This window comes from Leopardus geoffroyi, chromosome B2 (assembly GCF_018350155.1).
Source record: "Leopardus geoffroyi isolate Oge1 chromosome B2, O.geoffroyi_Oge1_pat1.0, whole genome shotgun sequence".
Taxonomy (NCBI): Eukaryota; Metazoa; Chordata; class Mammalia; order Carnivora; family Felidae; genus Leopardus; species Leopardus geoffroyi.
The window spans coordinates 142,635,030-142,656,589 of NC_059332.1; the positions used below are offsets into that span (position 1 = coordinate 142,635,030).

At 39.3% G+C, this 21,560-nt stretch overlaps 1 protein-coding gene across 3 annotated transcripts in view; it reads right to left on the reverse strand.

The window, feature by feature from the left end:
- Nucleotides 1-21,546, reverse strand: part of SERAC1 (serine active site containing 1) — a 66,516-nt gene extending 44,970 nt beyond the window's left edge. The window contains exons 1-4 of one of the 3 annotated variants that reach the window (XM_045500161.1): nt 21,417-21,525; nt 20,728-20,788; nt 4,905-4,996; nt 2,363-2,399 (exon numbers count right to left, since the gene is read on the reverse strand). In XM_045500161.1, coding sequence (XP_045356117.1) covers nt 2,363-2,399; nt 4,905-4,995 — 128 coding nt within the window. In that variant the 5' untranslated portion in view covers nt 4,996; nt 20,728-20,788; nt 21,417-21,525. Of the gene's footprint in view, nt 1-2,362; nt 2,400-4,904; nt 4,997-20,727; nt 20,789-21,416 lie in introns of all 3 variants that reach the window. The other 2 variants (XM_045500160.1, XM_045500162.1) reach the window with 2 other exon arrangements.
- Nucleotides 21,547-21,560: the final 14 nt, after the last annotated feature.

Here is a 21,560-nt window from a genome sequence, read left to right on the forward strand (position 1 = left end):
AAATAGTACTTAGTAAACACTGAGTGAGATAAAACGTGTTTTGAACAAAAAGTTTTATACACACCATCAATTTGCACCCCGTAATAAACAGAAGTTCCCTCAATATATACACTGTTGAGTGAGCCAGTATATTATTAAGCTTTTTGCAGCGGACTTTTTCATTTTTTATTGGGAAATAGAATATATATATATAGTAGTATGCATATAATATACACTATATTTATGTACACATATATAAATGTATATATTATTCATGAATAATTATTATAATGCATTATAATAAATGAATTATTATTCATTTTAATGAATAATAATAATTACAATATCCAGGCAAAAAGCAGAACATTAACAGTACCTCAGAAGCCCACAGTGCGTCCCTTCCTGATTCTGACCCACTCTCTCATCTCTATAGCTAATTATCATTTTGACTTTTATTATAATAATGTCCTTGTTTCTCTTTATAGCTTGCCATCTATACACGTATCCTTAAACAACAGAGCTTAGTTTTGTCTGTCTGCAGACTTCATAGGAATGGAATCACACTGTTACGTATTCTTTTGCTCAGCTTCTTGTTTGTGAGATTCATTCCTGGTGTTGCATGTATCAGTAGTTTGTGCGTTTGTATTTTCCTATGGTCTGTGATGCAGCCATTGTATGGGTATACAACTTACCCATTCTATCACAGATGGGCATACAGGGAATTTCTAGCTTGAGTCTATTACAAACAATCCTGTTACACATCTTACACATTTACACTGTAACACATGTGGATTTGTTCCTTTAAGATACTCATCTAGAAGTAGAATTACAGACTTTCTGACTACATATATACTATTCACCTTTATTAGATATTGTCAAACTGTTTTTCCAAAAAGATAAACCGATCTGTACTCCCACAACCAGCATATGAAAGTTTCTCCTTTCCTAAGAGCCTCAAGTCAAGTTAAAGTCTCCTAAAGTCAATTTTTAAATGTGAAATACAACGTTCTTTGTTATGTACCCAAAATGAAGGAAATAAAGGGGTTTTTGCCTGATCAGACTGACCTACACGCTCCCTAAATCCAGACACAAAGGCTGTACTGTCTGGACTCAGGGCTTCATAACATCGGTTATAGTAAGCATTCTTCTGATCTTTGGTTTCCACCCTAAAGTTAAAGCAGGCAAGACAGAAAGGCCAGACACTGGCCAGCACCAGAGAAATAGACGGTCCTGAAGAATCCTCTCCTCTCTTGGGGAACTATCTGAGCACCCAAAAAGAGCAAATGCATTCAGTATTTTTATCATGCTTTCCATGAAAGACAAAATTCTTTACTAGAAACTATGTGATTAATTTTCACTATATTCCTGCGAAATAATTGCAAAATAGACAAAGTGTATTACATTTATCTTTTGCCTGGAATGATTCAAAGAGAAAAATCATCTGTCTTTTGCCTTACATTGGGGTCATGGAGAAATGTATGTATTTGAATAAAAGGCCAAATATGCCTCCTTTATAGTTTTAGCACCTAAGAGTTGTATATGTGTGTGTATATATATCTATATGATCTCATATATAACAGTGAAAAAAGAGTAGTATAGCAGGGCGCCTGGGTGGCTCAGTCGGTTAAGCATCCGACTTCGGCTCGGGTCATGATCTCACAGTTCGTGAGGTTGAGCCCTGCGTCGGGCTCTGTGCTGACAGCGTAGAGCCTGGAGCCTGCTTCAAATTCTGTGTCTCCCTCTCTCTCTCTGCTCCTCCCCCACTCATGTTCTGTCTGTCTCTCCTTCAAAAATAAATAAAAACATTAAAAAAAAAGTAGTATTAACAAATAGAGAATTGTATTAGACATATATTAACATATACACCCCCCTTTCCCCCCAAAAAAGGAAGGAAAGTCGCTCCATTCATTAAGCATGTGCCTCTGAAGAGCATGAGATGGAAGATGTCAATCTGTTGGTTTTCTCAGTTCAGCCTCAATTTCCTTTCACGAGAGCTCTATGGTGACTTAAAGGGTTTTCAAAAATTATTCTGGCTACCGTCAATTTTCACCTTTTTTACCCACTTTAGAACTCAACACGAGATGTGATTTTAGGTGCACGAGAGCTAATTAACCAGCACCTGCTCTGTATGCGTGTCAAGTGCTCTCCCCAGAGCAACAATGCCTGGTGGGTAGAATGCCTCCCATACCCTTGGATCCAAGATAAGGCACTCCTCAGAAAGTAAAGTAACTGAATCGAGACAACACTGAAGGGGTCGAACCAGTGGTTAATCCACCTAATTCCAAAATCTGTACTGTATTTGCCACCCTATGCTACCTGGAAATCACTTCCACTGAGATTTCAAATAGTAGTATAAAGAAGCCAATTAACAGTTGATACTTACCCTAAAATAAGTGATCCAGTAAACTTTATTATATTTCCTTCAAAAAGAAAGGAAAAAAGTCAATGGGATGAGTTTCATTTTTAAAATGTGACAGGAAATAGGCAAGTGTCTCTCCTTATATTATACAATTGGATAAGAAGTCATTGCTATTCTTCCATGAACATGATCAGTTACTACCAACACAAGGCTTCCTAACCCCAGATGCAGACGAACCAAAAAACACTGGGTAAAAAAATATAATCTGCATTTCATACTCCTTCTCATTTCACACTATTCTCCCCTTCTTGTATCTCTTATTCTGTCATTCCCAGCAAATCAGAGACCCTAGACCTGCTCCACTACTGATAATGCCAGGCCTACAGTGCTCCCACTGAATGCGACAGCCATGAAGCTAACTTGCCTTCTGACTCCTTTTAGTTCACAACCAGTAAAATAGAAGGATGGGGAGAGTTCTATCACTACTAGGGCTATATTGAAGGGATTATGCTTGTGACATAAGGACACAAAGTGACTTTTCCCAAAGTAATTATGTTATAGTTGCTGGGTAAGTGCCATATGTACATAACCCGATTAAAAATAATGGTTACATTCTTCAAGTTTACTTACAAAAATATTTTTTTAATGTAAAAAAGAACTCCTAGTGGAAAACACAGATAGTTGTCTATCTGATGCACACAAGCCCCTTAATCCGTACTGTACAACCTGATTACTATCTAAAAATATTTGAATTCCTGACTCTGGCAGCTAGGGCTGGCTATGCAACACGGTTACAGCCAATCAGATATAAATGCAAGTCCGTAAGTAGAGATCCCTCCTCTCCAAATACAGAGACAAGGTTTCATAAGATGACTTTTGGCCTTTCTGCTTTCTGGATGTCTAGAGATTCAGCAACCATCTTGTGACCATGAGGACAATAAAGATAACGGAGCAGGAAGATAGGAGGATTGCTAAACTGCAATTCCTGCTCTAAACAGTCTCTGTTTTGACTGTTAGGTAAGAAAAATGAAAACTTTACTAATTGAAGCCACTGTAGTCAAGCTTCTGTTACATGCACTGAACACAACCTTAACTGATGCATTACCCAAGATGGTTAGGGTCTGCCACCAGTCCACAAAACCTACGTAATCTTTAATTTATTGGATGTGTAGAGGTGGCCCTTTGTCAGACTCTCCGCTTAGGCTGCTGACAACATATTTCCCCTCCCTACTGAGGGATAAGGAACTCTCCTCAACTGACTTCTCTAGGCATCAGGCATGGAAGATGGACATTCCTCCCAAACTCTAAGACCTGAGTAGTGGTTCCAGAACCGGGAAGGAGACAGTTCCAGGTCTGCAGGGATGAGATCCAAAGCTGAGACAAAGCTTCCTGACTGTGCAGCTCCTCTAGGATGTTTTTCTTTCCAAGATGGCTTCCTGGACTGCCTTCCCTCCACGCTCACCCTGGAGGCCCTGGGAGCCACTCTCTGCTTTCTCTACTGCTACCACTTGCTATGTTTCTTTTTCACTAGGCCCTGGGAACAGAATACAGTCTCACAGCCTTTTCTCCTATCCTAAAGTTAATTCACTACTCTTGAGTTTGTCCTTTAGAAATGATGAGAGAAAAAGCTCCCTTTTCTTTCCCCACCCTCTTTTTATGTTTAAAATACACAATCACAGGGCACCTGGGTGGCTCAGGCGGTTAGGTGTCCGACTTTTGATTTCAGCCCAGGTCATGATCTTGTGGTTCGTGAGTTTGAGCCCCGCGTCGGGCTCCGGGCTGACAGTGTGGAGCCTGCTTGGGATTCTTTCCCTCTCTTTCTCTCTCTCTCTCTCTCTCTCTCTCTCTCTCTGCCCCTCCCCCACTCACTGTCTCTGAAAATAAACTTAAAAAAAAAAAAAAAAAAACAGAATCACAGAACTTTTCTAGATGAAAAGGACCTATCCCCATCCCCCCCCCCCAAAAAAGATCTATCTTATAGAGCAAACAGAAGCTCCCTGAAAACAGGACTTTGTCTCAATCCATATTGTATCCTAAGGGCCTAGAATAGTACTTGGCATAGAGTAAATGGTAAATAAATAATTTGCCAAATGAATGAAAGATGATCTAGGCCTATCTTCTCTTTTACAAATAAAGGTTAGTAATAAACAGGTAAATAAAGATTTACAAATAAAGATACTAAATCAGCACTAGACCCTAACCTCCCATAGGGCAAGTACACTATCTTCTTGGCTCACCGCTGAATTCCCAGAACGCAGTACATGTGTCTGGCACTTGTTTTTGCAGAAACTTACTGCTGAGTGAGAATGTGGTGATACTCGACTTTGAAAAGATGAGCATGAATTTGACAGGAAACATAGGGGAGGAAAAAGATTCTCAAGAGAAAGGAATATGCATGGCATGGCTCTGGGCCCACAGATTTGGGGTGCACCATTGGTATAGAAAATACAGAAACAAATGTGAGATTTACCGTGGATTAAATAACTTTTCGTGAACCCCCTGGGGAATTCAGCCATAATTCTATCACTGTTTCCATATGAAATGCTGTTGTTGAAACTGTACTCACTGATGTCTCTCCAGTACGTGGTGCTTTGGGGAGGAGGAGTTGAGGCTCCTATTCTTCTGCAACAGATGATACAATAAGCAGCCAGGGACATTCTGTGTGTTTAGAACAATGATAACATATTTAACTTGACAGCTAATTTAAAACATTTGACTATAAGAACACGCCACAATCACAGTTGGACTGCCTACAGACTTCGGTTTTTCAAGACCAGGAAAAAAACTTTTCAATTAAAAAAGAAATTTCATTCTTAAAAAAGATATACTAGAATAATACTTTGGTAGTACTTTGACTATTCTTCAAACTGAGTCCAACTGTGAACAATGATTCGTAGGAAGCAAGAAAATACAGATTATTAATCAGAATGTCGATATATGAATTCAAAATTTTTTCAATGTCTGTTAAAATATATATATATATGCATACGGATAAAGATATTTATATTTACCTATGATGACCAAAGGCCCTAGAGAAATGAAAAGTGCTCTGAATGGAAGACATACTTAGAACCTTTGCAAGCATTCTGCTTTTCTCTAGCTACTTCAGGATGGTACCCAACACAGTTTAAAATCCTTTGTTAGCTGTTGGCATCCTATCAGAGAAGGAGAACTGTCACTCAACTACTTCATCAACTGAGTAAAGATGATTGAAATATGATGCAATAGTTTCTAGAACAACTCAGTATTCTGGAATCATTATCAGATTGCTTTTGGACAAGACTGCTCTTCTTTTGTGATTGCTATAAAGGAAAAGAAAGGAAAGTGCCTTCAGGGACTCATGTGAGAAAAGGTCCTTTGGTTGAACATAGAAGTTCTAGCAGCTTTATAGTGATAAGGGGGAAATTACTTGGTGTGTATATGTAAGAAATATCCATTAGAGATAACACAAAATAAAACTTTATTTTTTCTCATAATTCCAGTACATCAACTGATGATTAAGCCAACTGATTTAGGCAAAAGGTAAACTCGTAAAGGTCACTGCTTTAAAGGTCATTGTTTCGTATTTTCTCACCTTTTTAACGGGTTGCTACTACTTCTCCATGAGACATAAGGATAATGGTAAAGATGATATAAAGGCTGCAATGAAGTAGATGTTCGTGAAGCCAGGGCAGAAGGCAATGTAAACTACTTTGAGCTTGTGTACAGATTTGTATTTTAATTACTACATAACAACTTGAGTAAAACAAAAACATAGAGCAATAATACCTATTGCTTCTTTCAATCTTGACACTAGGAAAGCAGTCAACTATAAAACATTACACAAACGCTCTTTGCTATTACTTCTCTGGCCTAAAAAGCTTTATATTGTTAACTTACACATACCTCCCCGCTTCCCCCAGCAGGCTTCCCTTCTACTAAATCCTGGGAATAAATTGGAGTCTACTGGAAATGTATGTCGTCCTCTTATTTCCTTCTGCGTTTCCTCAGGTGACTTTACTGGCCCTGGCAGCTGTCTCCACTATAAACCGCTTCATTTCTGACTCTCTCTCAACTCTCTGAGTCTTGATTTCTCTGCTCTCCAGCCCCAACTAACCTCCCATCCCTCCCTCATCTGGGAGTGAGCAGCCTGTCCTGTGGCTGTGCTTCTCTCCCCACCCCGCCTTGACCCCGTGGTACATTACTCTCTGCCTCCTCCCTCAACAGTGCTAGACCTCTCCTCTTTCTGGTAGCCTGCAACCCTAATCTGAAAACATGTGTTCTTTCTACAAGTGGACAGCCAAAATGGGGTGGAGTGGGGGAGAGTGGTTTGGGGAGAATAAGACAAATTGGGAGCGGGCTCTCAGAATCGTTTCTGCTGTCCCTAATCCGTTCTCTCTTCGTCCCCACAACGACTGCTCTAAATGACCCACATTCCCTGCGAAGCCTCCTCCCTACCTCTGTCCTTCTCAAATGGTCTCTTATTTCACTGAGAAAGTTAAAACTACAAACTTCCTCAACTTCTGCCCCCTTACCTATAAGCAAGGACAGATCCAGGTAATGAAGGGCTTAACATTTATTCACCTGGGGAGGAAGGAGGTGGGGAAGTTCTTTAAAAAAAAAAAAAAAAAAAAAGAACACAAAATCACAAATGCCAAATTAGGTTCTAAAATAAAAGCTATTTAGAATGAGAAAAGATATGATAACAAATGACTGAAGTCTTAGAAATTTTGATACCTTTCTTCTGAGATTTCATGAGGCAATTTGTCAGAAATGCTTGTGGAAAAATGTTTCTGGACCACAATCTGGCATCCCCTCTCCCCTCAGGACATTACAAATCCTGGTAACTCCTAGCACTCAAAGGGGCCCACGCCAGTAAGGTGCCCAAAGCATCAGGTTCTTGACTCTCTGGTCAGTCCACCTTGGCCTACAAATGATACACATCTGTGCTGCCTTTTCCAGATTCCAAATGGATCTTCTGCACTGTTCTTCCCAGTTTCTGAGGAAAACATCTCATCCCCTTTCCAAGGGGAAATCTTGTCCTGGGTCTCATCTCTTTCACTTCCACAGGGACCTTGACTATTCACTAGAAATGCTTTTCTTGTCTTAATCCTCACTCCCTTTCTTTCAGCTCTTCCTAAGCCTCCTCCCTTAAATACCGGATTTCCAATGTTCTCCCATCAACACACGAAAACAAATGACTGGGGGGGAGGGACCTCCCTCCCTCCAAGTGCCTCTCCTCTCACCTTCCCTAAGATTCTCTCTCCACTGTCCTTCTCTAGCACTGACATAGCACTCCCGAAAGTCACCAGTGAGTGACACCTTTGTTTCTAAATCCACTTTTCAGTCCTCCTCTTGTTTTTTTTCTGAAGCATCTGACTTCTCTCCTTCTCTAGCTACTAGGACTCCCGGCCTTCTGGTTTTATTCTCACATTTCTGGCTGCTCCATCCCATTACTCATTCAACATGTACTGAGCACCTATCAACCGTCAGGGATGGAAACTGAAGATGTGAATAAGGAAGTATGGCCCCTGCCATTACTGGGCTTACAAGTGGGGTGGGGCTATCTCCACCTGACCCTTAAAGATTAGTGTTCCAGTGACTTCCATTTATGGTTCTCTTTTTTACCTCATGCTATACCCTCCAGCTGAGAAATTTCAGTTTTTTCTCGTTCGACTTTCTTTTGCTGTTCTCTAAATCTCGACTTCTTCCATAATTTCTTCCTCTTTCTATCTCTCTGATATACATTATGGGTCAAGATAGAACTTCAAATCTATCTTCCAATTCACCAATTCATTTTTAAAATGTATTTAAGCTGCCATTCATCTATCCACTATTTCAGTAACTTTTTTTATTTTTAAACTTTCTAGCTGGCTCATCTTGCCTGCTTTTTCTTCCCTTTTGACACACTATTTTGTTTTGTCTTAACGTATGGTAGAATTTTAATTTTTTTTATTATTTGTTTTATATGAAATTTATTGTCAAATTGATCTCTATACAACACCCAGTGCTCATCCCAACAGGTGCCCTTTTTCTTAAATGGTCACAAGATATTCCTTTTTTAATTTTTTGGTAGTTTTTGGTTTTGGCAGTACCCCCCTCTACTGATTCAGGAGGTGGCTTTATACCTGACATTGGCCATAAGACCACAGAAAAATGATGCAGGCAGACACGTGAGAAGCACTGAGGCTTCTGTCTTTGCTGCTCTTGGGATCCTTGTGATCACCATGTGAAGATGCCCGGTTAGTCTGCTGGATGATAAGAGAAACGTGGTCCAATATCCCCATTAGCCCAGCCACCAGTACCAACTGCCAGGCATGCGAGAGCATCCCAGACTAATTCACTCCTAGCTGTCCCTACGAACCCCCTATCTAAACTTTAGACTTGTAAGCAATAAAATAGTTCTTTTCGCTATTAGGCTTTGGGGGAATTTAAACTGCAGCAATTAGCTAACTGATACATATGGTTTATAAACATTCCTTTACACTTTAAGCTTATCTTAAAGTTTGTTAGAACCACTATTTCTAATAATTAGGGCTGGCTTCTCGGTGGTTTGCTTAAATTCTTTGTAATCTTTGATTGAGAGCTCATCTTCAGTGGGAGTATCTCTGGTGGGAACCCTATTATCACCCTGAGCTATAGCAATTCAAATTTTCTCAGCCAAAACAGGACAGGTATTACCAATTTATAGATTTCTCAAATTGGGTTCCCAGCATTATCAGGACAATGTTAATACAAACTCCACAGACATATGTGGTACAGATTTAGAGTACAAATTTCCACTCTTTCATGTTCCTAGTAAAAAGGGTATTTCTGGGGCACCTGGGTGTCTCAGTTGGTTGTCTGACTCCTGATTTTGGCTCAGGTCATGATCTCACAGTTGTGAGATCCAGCCCAGCATCAGGTCCTGCACTGGGCATGGAGTCTGCTTAAGATTCTCTCTCTCCGTCTCCCTCTGCCCCTCCCCTGAGTGCTCTCTCTTAAAAAAAAAAAAAAAAAAAAAGGAAGTTTCCAATACTATTTCTATAGTCTAATGGGAAGAAATTTTCTAATTCCTATCTCCTTGAAGGTGTATGCCTTTTTTTTTTTTTAATTTTAGAGATAGCAAATGAGCAAGGGAGAGGGGCAGAGGGAGAGAGAGAATCTTAAGCAGGCTCCACACTCAGCACAGAGTCCGCTGAGGGGCTTGACGCAGGACTTGATCCCATGACCCTGGGATCATGACCTGAGCCAAAATCAAGAGTCAGACACTCAGCTGACTGAACCACCCAGGTGCCCCAAAGTGTATGCCTTTAGACATCATCTTTAACTCTACATGAATTTAGGTCCAAGTAATTAAGTTCTCTATCAGTTTGTAATAATCCTGCAAATGCTTCAACCTTCCCTCAGTGCTATTACTTTCTTCTGAGTTTCTTCTTCTCACAATTCCAAGTTCTTCCATTACATTTTAACTAAAGTTTTCATGTGCATGAAGCAAGGGTGCTGCCTAGAAGTAACTTTTTATTTTTATTAAGTTTATTTGGGAGCACATGCATGTACAGAAGAGGCAGAGAAAGGGAGAGATTGAGAATCTCAAGCAGGCTCTACGCTATCAACCCAGAGCCCAATGCGGGTCTTGAACTCATGAACTGGGAGATCATGACCTGAGCAGAAATCAAGAGTTGGACACTTAACCAACTGAGACACCCAGGAGTCCCTAAAAGTAACTTTTTAAATTTAATCATATTATTCCCTTGCTTCAAATCTTTCAGTAATTCCCCACTGTCGAAATCTGTATTTCTAAAAATTTTGGTCTCTAGGAAATTAGTGGTACTAAGTTATCTATCTAGAGTACTGCAGGTTATCTCAGTTTCAGAGGAAAAGTGATAAAAAAAAATTTGTTCATTCACCTTTTTTTAATGGTAACTTAGATACACCTTTAAATATTCCCCTTAAAAATTTTTTTAATCTTTATTTATTTCTGAGAGACAGAGAGTGTGAATGGAGGAGGAACAGAGGCAGAGGGAGACACAGAATCCAAAGCAGGCTCTGAGCTGTCAGCACAGACAAGCCCAGACCCACGAACCACAAGTTCATGACCTAAGCTGAAGCTGGATACTCAACCAACTGAGCCACCCAGGCACCCCTCACCTTTTAAATGTACAGTTCCAAAGTTTTGACAAATGCAATCAAATCAAAATATGAAACACTCTTATCAACTCAAATAATTTTGTGCCCTTTTGTCAAATCTCTTTCATACACACTTCTGGAAACCACTGATTTGTTTTCCTCACCCTAGTTTTACCTTTATTAAGAACGTCCTATAAATGGAATCATATAGCACATAGCCTAGGAGTCTGGTTTCCTTTCCTTAGCAAAAGGCAACTGAGAATCATCTTGTGTTATTATATCAGTAATTCATTCTTTTTATTGGCTATTATTCCATTATATGGATATTACTTGTTTGTTTATATATTCCCCAGCTGAGAGACAGTTGGATTGTTTCCAGTTTTTGGTAATTATGAATAAAGCAGCTATAAACACTTGCATACAGATTTTTTTGGTATAAACATTAGCTTTGATTTCACTTGGGTAATAACCTAGATGTGAGTCAAAAGGTAAATATATTCTAACTTTATAAGAAAGTGCCAAACTTTATTCGCAGTCAGTTGCTTTTATTTTACCCATTCTAACAGGTGTGTAGTAATAGCTCATCATTGATTTAACTTGCATCTCCTCAGTAACCAATAACATTAAGCATCTTTTCACGTGCTTATCTGCCGTGTCTGTATTCTTTGGCGAAAAGTCTGTTAAAATATTTTGCCCATTTTTTAAAGTTTTTTTTTCAATGTTTTTATTATCGAGAGAGACAGAGTCTGAGCAGAGTAGGGGCAGAGAGACACAGAATCCAAAGCAGGCTCCAGGCTCTGAGCTATCAGCACAGAGCATGATGCGGGGCTTGAACTCATGAACTGTGAAATCATGACCTGGGCCGAAGTCAGACGCTTAACTGACTGAGCCACCAAGGTGCCCCTCTTTTGCCTATTTTTAATAAGGTTGTTTGTTTTCTTATTATTGAGTTTTGGGAATACTTTACATATTCTGGATAAAAGATCTTTGTTACATGATTTGCAAATATTTTCTTCCAGTCTATGGCTTGTCTTCATTCTCTTGTATTTTTGGAAGAGTGGAAGTTCTCAATTTTGATGAAGTCAAATTAATCAATCTTTACTTTATGGATCATGCTTTTGGTATTGCATAAAAGAAGTCTTTGCCTAACCCCAGGTCACTAACATATTCCCCTATAACTTTCTCTGCAAGCTTTATAGTTTCAGGTTTTTACATTTAGACTCATGATACATTCTAAGGGAACTTCTGTTTAGGGTGAAATTTTTTTGCATATCAATGTGCAATTGTTTCAGAATCAGTTGTTGAAAAGACACCATTTCCTCATTTAATTGCCTTTATTTACATCTTTGCCAAAAAATAATTGACCAAAATAATTGACCATGTGTATATGTTGTCTACTGCTATAATCTTTTTTCCATTGCCACACAGTGCTGATTATTGTAGATATATAATCTTAAAATCTGAACTTGTTCTTTTTTCAAATGGTTTTTGATACTCTAGTTGTTTGCCTTTCCATATAAATTTTAGAATCAACTTATTTCTACAAAAAATTCTTCTGAGATTAATACTGAGTTTTCCAAGCCATGAACATAAATGATCTCTCCATTTGTTCTGTCATCTTTTATTTTTCCACCCATGTTTGGTTATTTCCAGCATACAAATATTACCATGTATTTTTAAAAACTTATACCTAAGTATTTCCTGGGTTTTGGTACAAATGTAAATAGTACTTCCAGGATCCTTTTTTTAAATTTCAATTTCCAATTGTCCTTTGTTAGTATATGAAAATTGCTGATTCTGTGTATTTCCTTATAACCTGTGACCTTGCTAAACTCATTAGTTCTGGGACTTCTTTGGCAGGGGTGGGAGACCGTTGGGGATTTTTGACATACACAATTATGTTGCCGGTGAAAACAGTTCAATTTCTTTCTTTCCAATCTATATGCCTTCTATTTAAAAAATTTTTTTTTTCAACGTTTATTTATTTTTGGGACAGAGAGAGACAGAGCACGAACAGGGGAGGGGCAGAGAGAGAGGGAGACACAGAATCGGAAACAGGCTCCAGGCTCCGAGCCATCAGCCCAGAGCCCAACGTGGGGCTCGAACTCACGGACCGCGAGATCGTGACCTGGCTGAAGTCGGAGGCTTAACCGACTGCGCCACCCAGGCGCCCCAGCCTTCTATTTTTTAATTTTGCTTTACTTCACAGGATAGGACCTCCAGAACAATACTGAATAGAAGTAGTGAGGCAGATCTATCCTTCTATTGCTCCTGATCTTAGGAGGAAAGCACTCAGTCTTTCATCATTAACGATGTTAGCTGTAGACTTTTTTGTAGATGTCCTTTGTTGGTTTGAGAGCATTCTCTTCTATTCCCAAATTACTGAATTTTGACAAAAACATTTTGTTCATCTATTAAGGTGAACATTTGATTTTTCTGTAGTCTGTTAATATATTACTTGATTAATATTCCCAGGATAAATTGAAGTCATGATACGCCATTATCCTTTTTATATATTGTTGGATTCAATTTGCTAGTACTTTAAGGATTTTTATGTCTATGTTCATGAGATATTAGTCTCTAGTTTCATGTGATGTCTTTAGCTTTCACATCAAGGTAATGCTGGTCTTACAAAATGAGCTGGTAAGTGTTCCATGCTCTTCTATATTCTGGAAGAGTTTGTGTAGAACTGGTATTCTTTAAATAGTATTCCTATATTATCTTTTTCAGGTCTTAAGGTCTAAAGTGCAGTCCTCTCTTTCATTCCTGATTTTGGCAATTTGTGTCTTCCCTCTTTTTTTCTTAGCTTCTCTGGCTAGAGGTTTATCAATTTTGTCGATATTTTCAAAGAAGCAGCTTTTAGTTTCACTGAATTACCTTGTTTTTCTATTATCAATCTCACTGATTTGTGCTCTTATCTTTATTAGTCTCTGCCTTCTGCTTGTTTTGATTTCAAATAGTTCTTCCTTCTCAAACTTCTTAAAATTGAAGCTTAAATCACTGTTCTAAGGTTTCTTTTCTGTTAGATTATAACACTAAGAGTTTCCCTTTAAGTTCTGCTTTGCCCGTATCCTTCAAATTTTGATATACTAGTGTTCTTTCATTCAATTAAAAATATTCTTTTAAATTTTTTACAAGTTTTTTTAAAGTTTATTTATTTTGAGAGACACCAAAAGAGCACAAGCAAGGGGGAGGGGCAGAGAGAGAGAGAGAGAGAGAGAGAGAATCCAAGTAGGCTCCTTGTGGTCAGAGCAGAGCCTGACATGGGGCTCAAATTCACAAAACTGTGAGATCATGACCTGAGCCAAAATCAAGAGTTAGACACTTAACAGACTGAGTCACCCAGGCACCCCTAAAAATATTTTCTAATTATAGTGTGACTTCTTCTTTGACTCATGGCATATTTAGAAGTGTGTTATTAAAAAAAAAATAAGAAAAAAAAAGTGTGTTATTTAATTACCAAGTATTTGGTAATTTCCAGATATCCCTGATTTTTAGCTTAATTCCACTGTGGCTGGAGAACAGGCTTTGTATATTTTGAATTCTTTTAAAACTTGATTTGTTTTATGGCACAGAATACAGTCTACCTTAGTGAATGTTCTACATGCACTTGCAAAGAATATATATTCTATTGTTGTTGAGAAGAGGATTCTACATATCTCTATAAGGGAAAAATGGTTGATAGTGTTTTTTAGGTCTTCTCTTCCTTACTGATTTTATGTCAACTCATTCTGTTGGTTACCAACATGGAAGTACTGAAGGCAGGGGCTAGTCAGATCATGAAAGTCCTTTTTAGCTAAGTTAAGGAGTCTAAAGTTTACCCTGAGTTTTGGGAAGCTGTTGGGAGATTAACCTTAAGAAAATGGAGTAACATGATAAAAGTAATTTTTTTTAACTTGACAAGGTTGGAAATGAGTTGGAGAAAAGCCAAAGCAGCAATGGGGAAAACCAATAGGGAGACTTACAATGATAATTCAAATAGAAACATGTACTTGAATTAAAGCAATTGCTCTGACAATGATGAAGAAACAGATTTAGGAACTATTAAGAGAATTGGATAACCACTTGAATAAGAGGTGGAGAGTCATGGATAACAGGGAGGAGACGGTTATGGTTGTTTCTGGTTGGGAATACTGAGTATGTAGGGAAAACATTTACCAAAATAGGGAAATACAGGAAGAGTAATTGATTTGAGAAGAAGGATGAATTCCCAATTTCAATATAAGTTTCTTATAAAATATTCATGTAAAAGGTCTATTAAATTATGTGGGTTTAGCAAACACGTCTAAGCCATACAAACTAATGAGTCATTAGTACATACTATGAATTGAAATCATATGTTGGGGTGAATTTATTGAAAAACAGTGTATAAAAAAGTGCTTCTCAAAATGTCATTTTAAGATTATCAGCAGATTATTAATATGCAGACTCTTAGGCACTATTTTAGATTGCCTTTCTGTTTTCAGTCTCGCAAGGTTGAAACCAAGGTGTTAACAGGGCTGCAGTCCTTATTGAAAGCTCTGGGGGAGAATCCACTTCCAGGCTCATTCGGGTTGTTGGGGGAATTCAGTTCCATGCAGCTGTCAGACTGAGCTCCTTGTTTCCTTGCTAGTTGTTGTCTAGGTGCCACCCTTAGCTCTCAGGGGCCACCCTCTGGTTTGGGCAGGTAGCCTTCTACATCTCAGAACCAGCAACAGCTTATGCTTTCCACATTGCCTCATCTCTGACTCTTCTGCTTTCCTATTCCACTTTTAAGGAACCATGTGATTATATTAGGCTCTCTCAGATAATCTAAATTTAGTTTAAGTCCTAGAACTTTAATTCTATCTGCTAAATATTTTTGCCACATACATAACATATTCACAAGTTCCAGAGATTGGGGCATGGACACCTTTGAGGGACCAGTGTTCTGCCTACCATAAGCTACTATGAGCATTCTGATCCAAGACTTTTTCTAGACATACATTTTCATTTTCATACATTTGGGTGAATACCTAGGACTGGAATTGCTGGGTCATCAGGCAGATATATGTTTAACTTTATAAGACACTGCCAGATATTTTTCCAACATGATTGTACCATTTTACGCTGTAACCAATAATGAAGGAGTATGAGAGTTCAAGTGGTTCCACATCCTCACCACTATTTGATGCTGTCAGCCTTTCTGATTGTAGCAATTTTAGTGGGCATGTGGTAGTATCTCCTTGTGGTTTTAGTTTATTTTTGAAAAAGAGAGGGAGAAAGAGAGAGAGAGAGAGAGAGAGATTGAGACAGAGAGCAAGCAGGGGAGGGGAGGAGAGAGAGGGAGGCACAGAATCCGAAGCAGGCCGCAGGCTCTGGGCTGTCAACACAGAGCCCGACACGGGACTCGAACTCACGAACCACGAGATCATGACCTGAGCCGAAGTTGGCACTTAACCAACTGAGCCACCCAGGCGCCTCAGTATCTCCTTGTGTTTTTAACTTGCAATTCCCTGAAAACTAACAATGTCGAGCACTTTTTCATATTTGTGTTAGCCATTTACATTCATTTTTTTGTACGTGAAGTGTCTGCCAAGGCTTTTACTTATTTTTCACTTGGACTGTTTGTGTTTTTTAAATGAGTTATTAGCTCTCTACTCATTCTGGAACCAAATCCTTTATCAGATGTATGTACATATACACTGCAAACATCTTCTCCTAGTATGTGACTTATCTATTCATTTTCTTAAAGATACCCTTTGATGAACAGAAGTTTTAATTTTCAAGTCTCTTTTATCAAATATTTTTTTATTGCATTCTGTGTCCTATCTTAGATATTGCTGCTTACCTCGAAGCCACAGAAATCCTGAGTTTGTTTTACCTTTTACTTATAGGTTTTTGATCCATCTCAAATTAGTTCTTGTATATTGGATGCAATAGTTTCGCTACCCACCCACCCCCACCACCATATGGATATCCAACAGTTCCAGCATTATTTGTTGAAAACCTTTTACTTTCCTCACTGAATTAACTCGTGCCTTGGTTGAAAAATCAATTGACTATTTAAGTGTGGGCATATCTCTGGACTCTACTGTGTTTCATTGATCTATTTGTCCATCCTTATATAAATACCATACCATGTCGATTATTAGAGTTATATTACAAATCTCAAAGCTAGGTAGTACAAGTTCTCTGTTTCTGTTCTTCCTTTTCAAGACTGACTACTCTAGGTCTTTGGCACTTTCACACAGTTTTAAAGTCAGCTTGTCAATTTTTCATTTTTAAAAAATCTTTGGGATTATGATTGTGATTGCATTCAATATGAAATGCTAATTTTAATAACAGAGGAGAAATTCTGAAAGACACAGAAAGTAAAAAGGGAGGGATTATGAGTACCAAATGAAACAAATATTCAAAAGCTCCATTAAATTTAACTCCAGGGGGGTCACCAGGGCTTTCACCATTTTCACTGCCCTGGTTGAAGAAGAAACCAAACTGAAACTAAATATCCAATTTCCTCTTCATTCTTATTAATAAAACACTAGAATTGTAGCTGGGCATACAGGTAACTGAATAAAGACTACCTGTCTTTCCCTCTAGTTAAGGTGACCACTAATTAAAAACAGGCTAATGGGCTGTAAGTGGATATGTCATGTGCAACTTCTGAAAAGAGTCCTTCAAAGAGTATGTGCCTTGGGGCACGTGGGTCGCTCATTTGGTGGAGTATCTGACTCTTGATTTCAGCTCAAGTTACGATCCCAGGCTCATGGGATGGAGCAGGTGAGCCCATGTCGATCAGGCTCAGTGTGAACCTGCTTGGGATTCTCTCTCTCCCTCTGCCCATCTCCCCGACTCGCTCTCTAAAAAAAGACTATATGCTTTTCATCTTTCCTTTTCCTTCTTGCTATGAGCAGGTGGCATATGAAATTAAAGCAGCCATCTAAACCATGAGGTAGCACGCTGAAGATGGCGGAACAGCAAGACAGAAGAGCCCAAGTCCCTGATGACCATGGAGCTGCCACACCAGCCAAGGCCTGCCCACCTATGGAATCATATGCAGAGTTAAGCCATTATTATCATCTATTTTCTGGGTAATGCAGCCAAATCCAATTCTAATAGATCAGTTTTAAATATACGTATATGCCAGTCATTCCAAAGTTGCACCTTCAGCCACAGTCTTTCCGGACTCATCTATCCAACCACTACTGGAACATTTCCACTTGCATGTCAAACAGGTCTTTCAAACTTAACTATCCAAAACAGAATTCTCTATTTTTTCTTCCTATAGTCTTCCTCCACTCATCCTCTTCACTGTCACTAAACAGCAAATGGTTTTGGTGATAAATGATAAGTGATCCACCTTGTAGTTCAAGCAAAATACCTAGATGTTGCCCCTGATTCCTTGTTTTCCCCTCACCCCCTATCCAAACCATGCACAATTCCTGCTCTCTGCCATCAAAACACATCCCAAATCCATCCTCCTTTCTTCATCTTCACTGTTACCCCTCTAGTTCAAAGCAACATTATCTTTCATTTGGAATAATGCAATAGCAACCTCAATGGTGCTTTTTGTAACTTAAGAAATCCTTCCCAGTGAGATGAAAAAATTCCAGAGATAGACAGTAGTGATAGCTACACAATAACATGAATGCCACTGAACTATATACCTAAAAGGAGCTAAAATGGTAAATCTTATGTGAAAAATAAAAACCCTCCTGGAAACAATACAGACTCCTATATATTTTTTTCTAAATATTACATAGATGTCTTTCATACGGCAGTCTTTAATCCATCTGGAAATCACTATTGTGAACAGACAGTAATAAGAACCTAATTTAGTCTTTGTTCTACATGGATACCATTTATTTCAGCATTATTTAGTGAATAGCATATGCTTTCCCTGGTTTTATAAGACCATTTCGTAGTATGCTAAGCTCCCATATATATGTGGGTGCATTTCTAGGCTTTCTATTCTATTCCATCAGACTACTTTTCTATCCCTGAATCAATACTAGTAATTAAGAATAAATAGTCTTAATTATTATAGCTTCATATTAAGTTCTGATATCTGGGAGGAAGGGACTTCATTTTTTTCAAAATTGACTTAGCTATTCTTAGTCCATTGGCTTTCCATATGTATTTTAGGTTCAGCATGTCAAGTTCTGTGAAAAATCACATGCAATTTTCATTGTAACGATACTGAATTTGTAGAATTGGGGGAAACTGACACCTTTATGATATTGAGTCCTCCCACCCATGAATGTGGTATATCTCTTCATTTACTTGGGTCTTCTGTGTTTCAATAGAGCATTGTAATTTTCTCCCTAGGGGACTATACAGCTCAGTACAGATCTATTTCTAGATACCTTTAGTTTTGAATACTGTTATGAATAGTAACTTTTTAAATTAAAATTCCTAGTTAGTTATTGCTGGTATATAACAGTCATTTTTTAATTCAGAAACCTTCCTGAAGCCCATTTTTTTCACTATTGGATAAAACTTCCTTTTTCCATTGATTTGTGATCTTTTCTCTTATCTCATAAATTCATGCATATGTATGCCTACATATGTACCTACACACATACACACATATTTTTCTTTTGTTCCTGGGATGTTTATTCGATTCCATTGCTTTGTCTCATACTACTGTCACTCTGTTTTAAATGCTGTAGTTTTATATTTTTATAACATTACTCCTCTGTCTCAAACTTTTCTTAGCTCTTTGTTAGTTTACTCTGCCAGGTAAATATTACAATCATTTTGCAGATTCCTCACCAGAACCTACCTAAGTTATATGATTTGGGGGTTCGGAGGCCATTCTGACACCCTCTAACCAAAGCAGTCTTTCCAGTCACTGTTACATCACCATCTACCTTCTTGTTAGCTGATTTTAGTCTTTCTCCTCCCACTGTAATTAGTTGCTTGTTCATCATTGTATTCCCAGTGTCTAGAACAGTGTCTGGCACATATCAAATGCACAAAAATGTTTGCTGAATAAATGGATGGAGATTTTAAATCTGAACAATTCAGGGAAACACCTGAAGAAAAGCAGGTTTTGAAGTAACTGCAAAGGATGAGAACTAGTTCACTTTGAGGAGGTGCTTCGAATTACACACAGGTGATTAATGTGTAGGCTTCGGGCCAAACGGTCAAGTAGAATGCATGCAAGGAAAAAAAAAAAAAAAGGAAAGAAAACATACTTGCAAATAACAAGTGTTGACAAGGATGTGGAAAGGAACACTCAGGGAGACTGGGTGGCTCAGTGAGTTAAGCATTTGACTCTTGGTTTCCGCTCAGGTCAAGATCTCACAGTTGGTTGAACTGTCAAATCCCATGTTGAACCCTACATTGGGCTCCCTACTGACAGTGCAGAGCCTGCTTGGGATTCTCTCTCTCTCTCTCTCTCTCTCTCTCTCTGCCCCTCCCCCTGCTCATGCGCACATAGGCTCTCTCTCAAAATAATTAAACTTTAAAAAAAAAAAAAAGGAACCCTCATACACTGTTGGTGGGAAAGCAAGCTAGTGCAGCCACTGTGGAAAACAGTATAGAAGTTCCTCAAAAAAAATACAGGATTACAGTATCATCTAGTAATTCCACTGCTGGGTATTCACCCAAATAAAAACATTAATGCGAAAAGATATGGGCACCCCTGTGTCAGGCTTATTTATGATAGCCAAGACACAGAAGCAACACAGGTGTCCATCCATAGGTGAATGGATAAAGCAAACGAGATCTATTCATGGACTATTAGGCATAATAAAGAATGGAATCTTGCCATTTGCAACAACAGAGATGGATCTAGAGAGTATAATGTTAAGTGAAATAAAACTGTCAAAGACAAATACGGTAAGATTTCATTCCTACATGGAATTTAAGAAACAAAACAAAGAAAAAAGACAAACAGACTTTTAAATATAGAGAACTGGTGGTAGCCAGAGGGGAGGTGGATAGGGGGATGGGCGAAATAGGTGAAGGACATTAAGTGTGCACTTACAGTGATGACCAAAGTGTTGAATTTTTATACTGTTCACACCTAAAACTATAATGGCATTGTATGTTAACTATACTTGGTTAAAAAATCTTAAAAATTAAAAAAATTGGGGGGGGGGCACCTGGGTGGCTCAGTCGGTTGAGCATTCGACTTCTGCTCGGGTCATGATCTCACGATCTGTGGGTTTGAGCCCCGCATTGGGCTCTCTGCTGTCAGTGCAAGGCCCGCTTCAGATCCTCTGTCCCCATCTCTCTCTGCCCCTCCCCCATCTGTGTTCGTTTTCTCTCTCTCAAAAACAAATAAACATTAAAAAAAATTAATAAAAAAAGACACTTTGGAAGAACCATACCTAGAGAGCACGCACACGGAAGCAGCAATACCGAAACCAAAAAGAGGCAAAAATTTGGGGGCTAAAAAGAGGAAAATGGAATATAAGAGCTGGTTTATAAATCACACAAACACACGAAGTAATACTATGCAGCATTAACTTATTTGGGGAAGTACAGTTTAACCTAAGGGACCTAAGCAAGAAGCTCATCCCTCCACTGGTAAAAAATAAAGTGAGAGCTCTAGTAGGCTATACATCAAAATTTGGGGAAAGAATTAATTTTAGAACCCTCTGGGGTCTTCCACTTTAAAATGACCGTTACCGGGTTTAAAAATCTAAAAACATTCAATGTATTCAACCTCTCCGGTCAGAGCTAGAAGCTGTGGTTTGGCAGGTGCCGCCGATTTGAATGAGGGGACTGTTTCCTACTCCTTTCCATCATCTTTCCGTGACTAACGAGGCGGGGCTGATGGTACCGGCAGGTGCTTTTTGGGCCTCAGAGAGGTGCCGGAGCTGGGCAGCGAGTGGGAACGAAGGGTCGGGCGGCCCAGGCTCAGAGAGAGGCCCTCAAGCCCGGCGGCGGGGCGGCGGGGCGGCGGGTCAGCAGGTCGGTCGGGAGCCGTGCCCCGGCGCCGCCCTCCCCACTCCCCGCCGTGCCGGCTTCACGGACACCCTCGCCCGCCCCCACGAGCCCGGGCTCCCCTTCCTACCTGCCGGCACGCGGACTCGGACCGCACTCAGCCGCTCACCGCCAACCCCGTCGGCAGGCAGCGAACCCTTCTCGGCGGTTCGCAGCTGGAGCCCTCCAGCCGCCTCCGGGCGGCACGTGATACCGCCCCCGCCCCCGTCGCGCC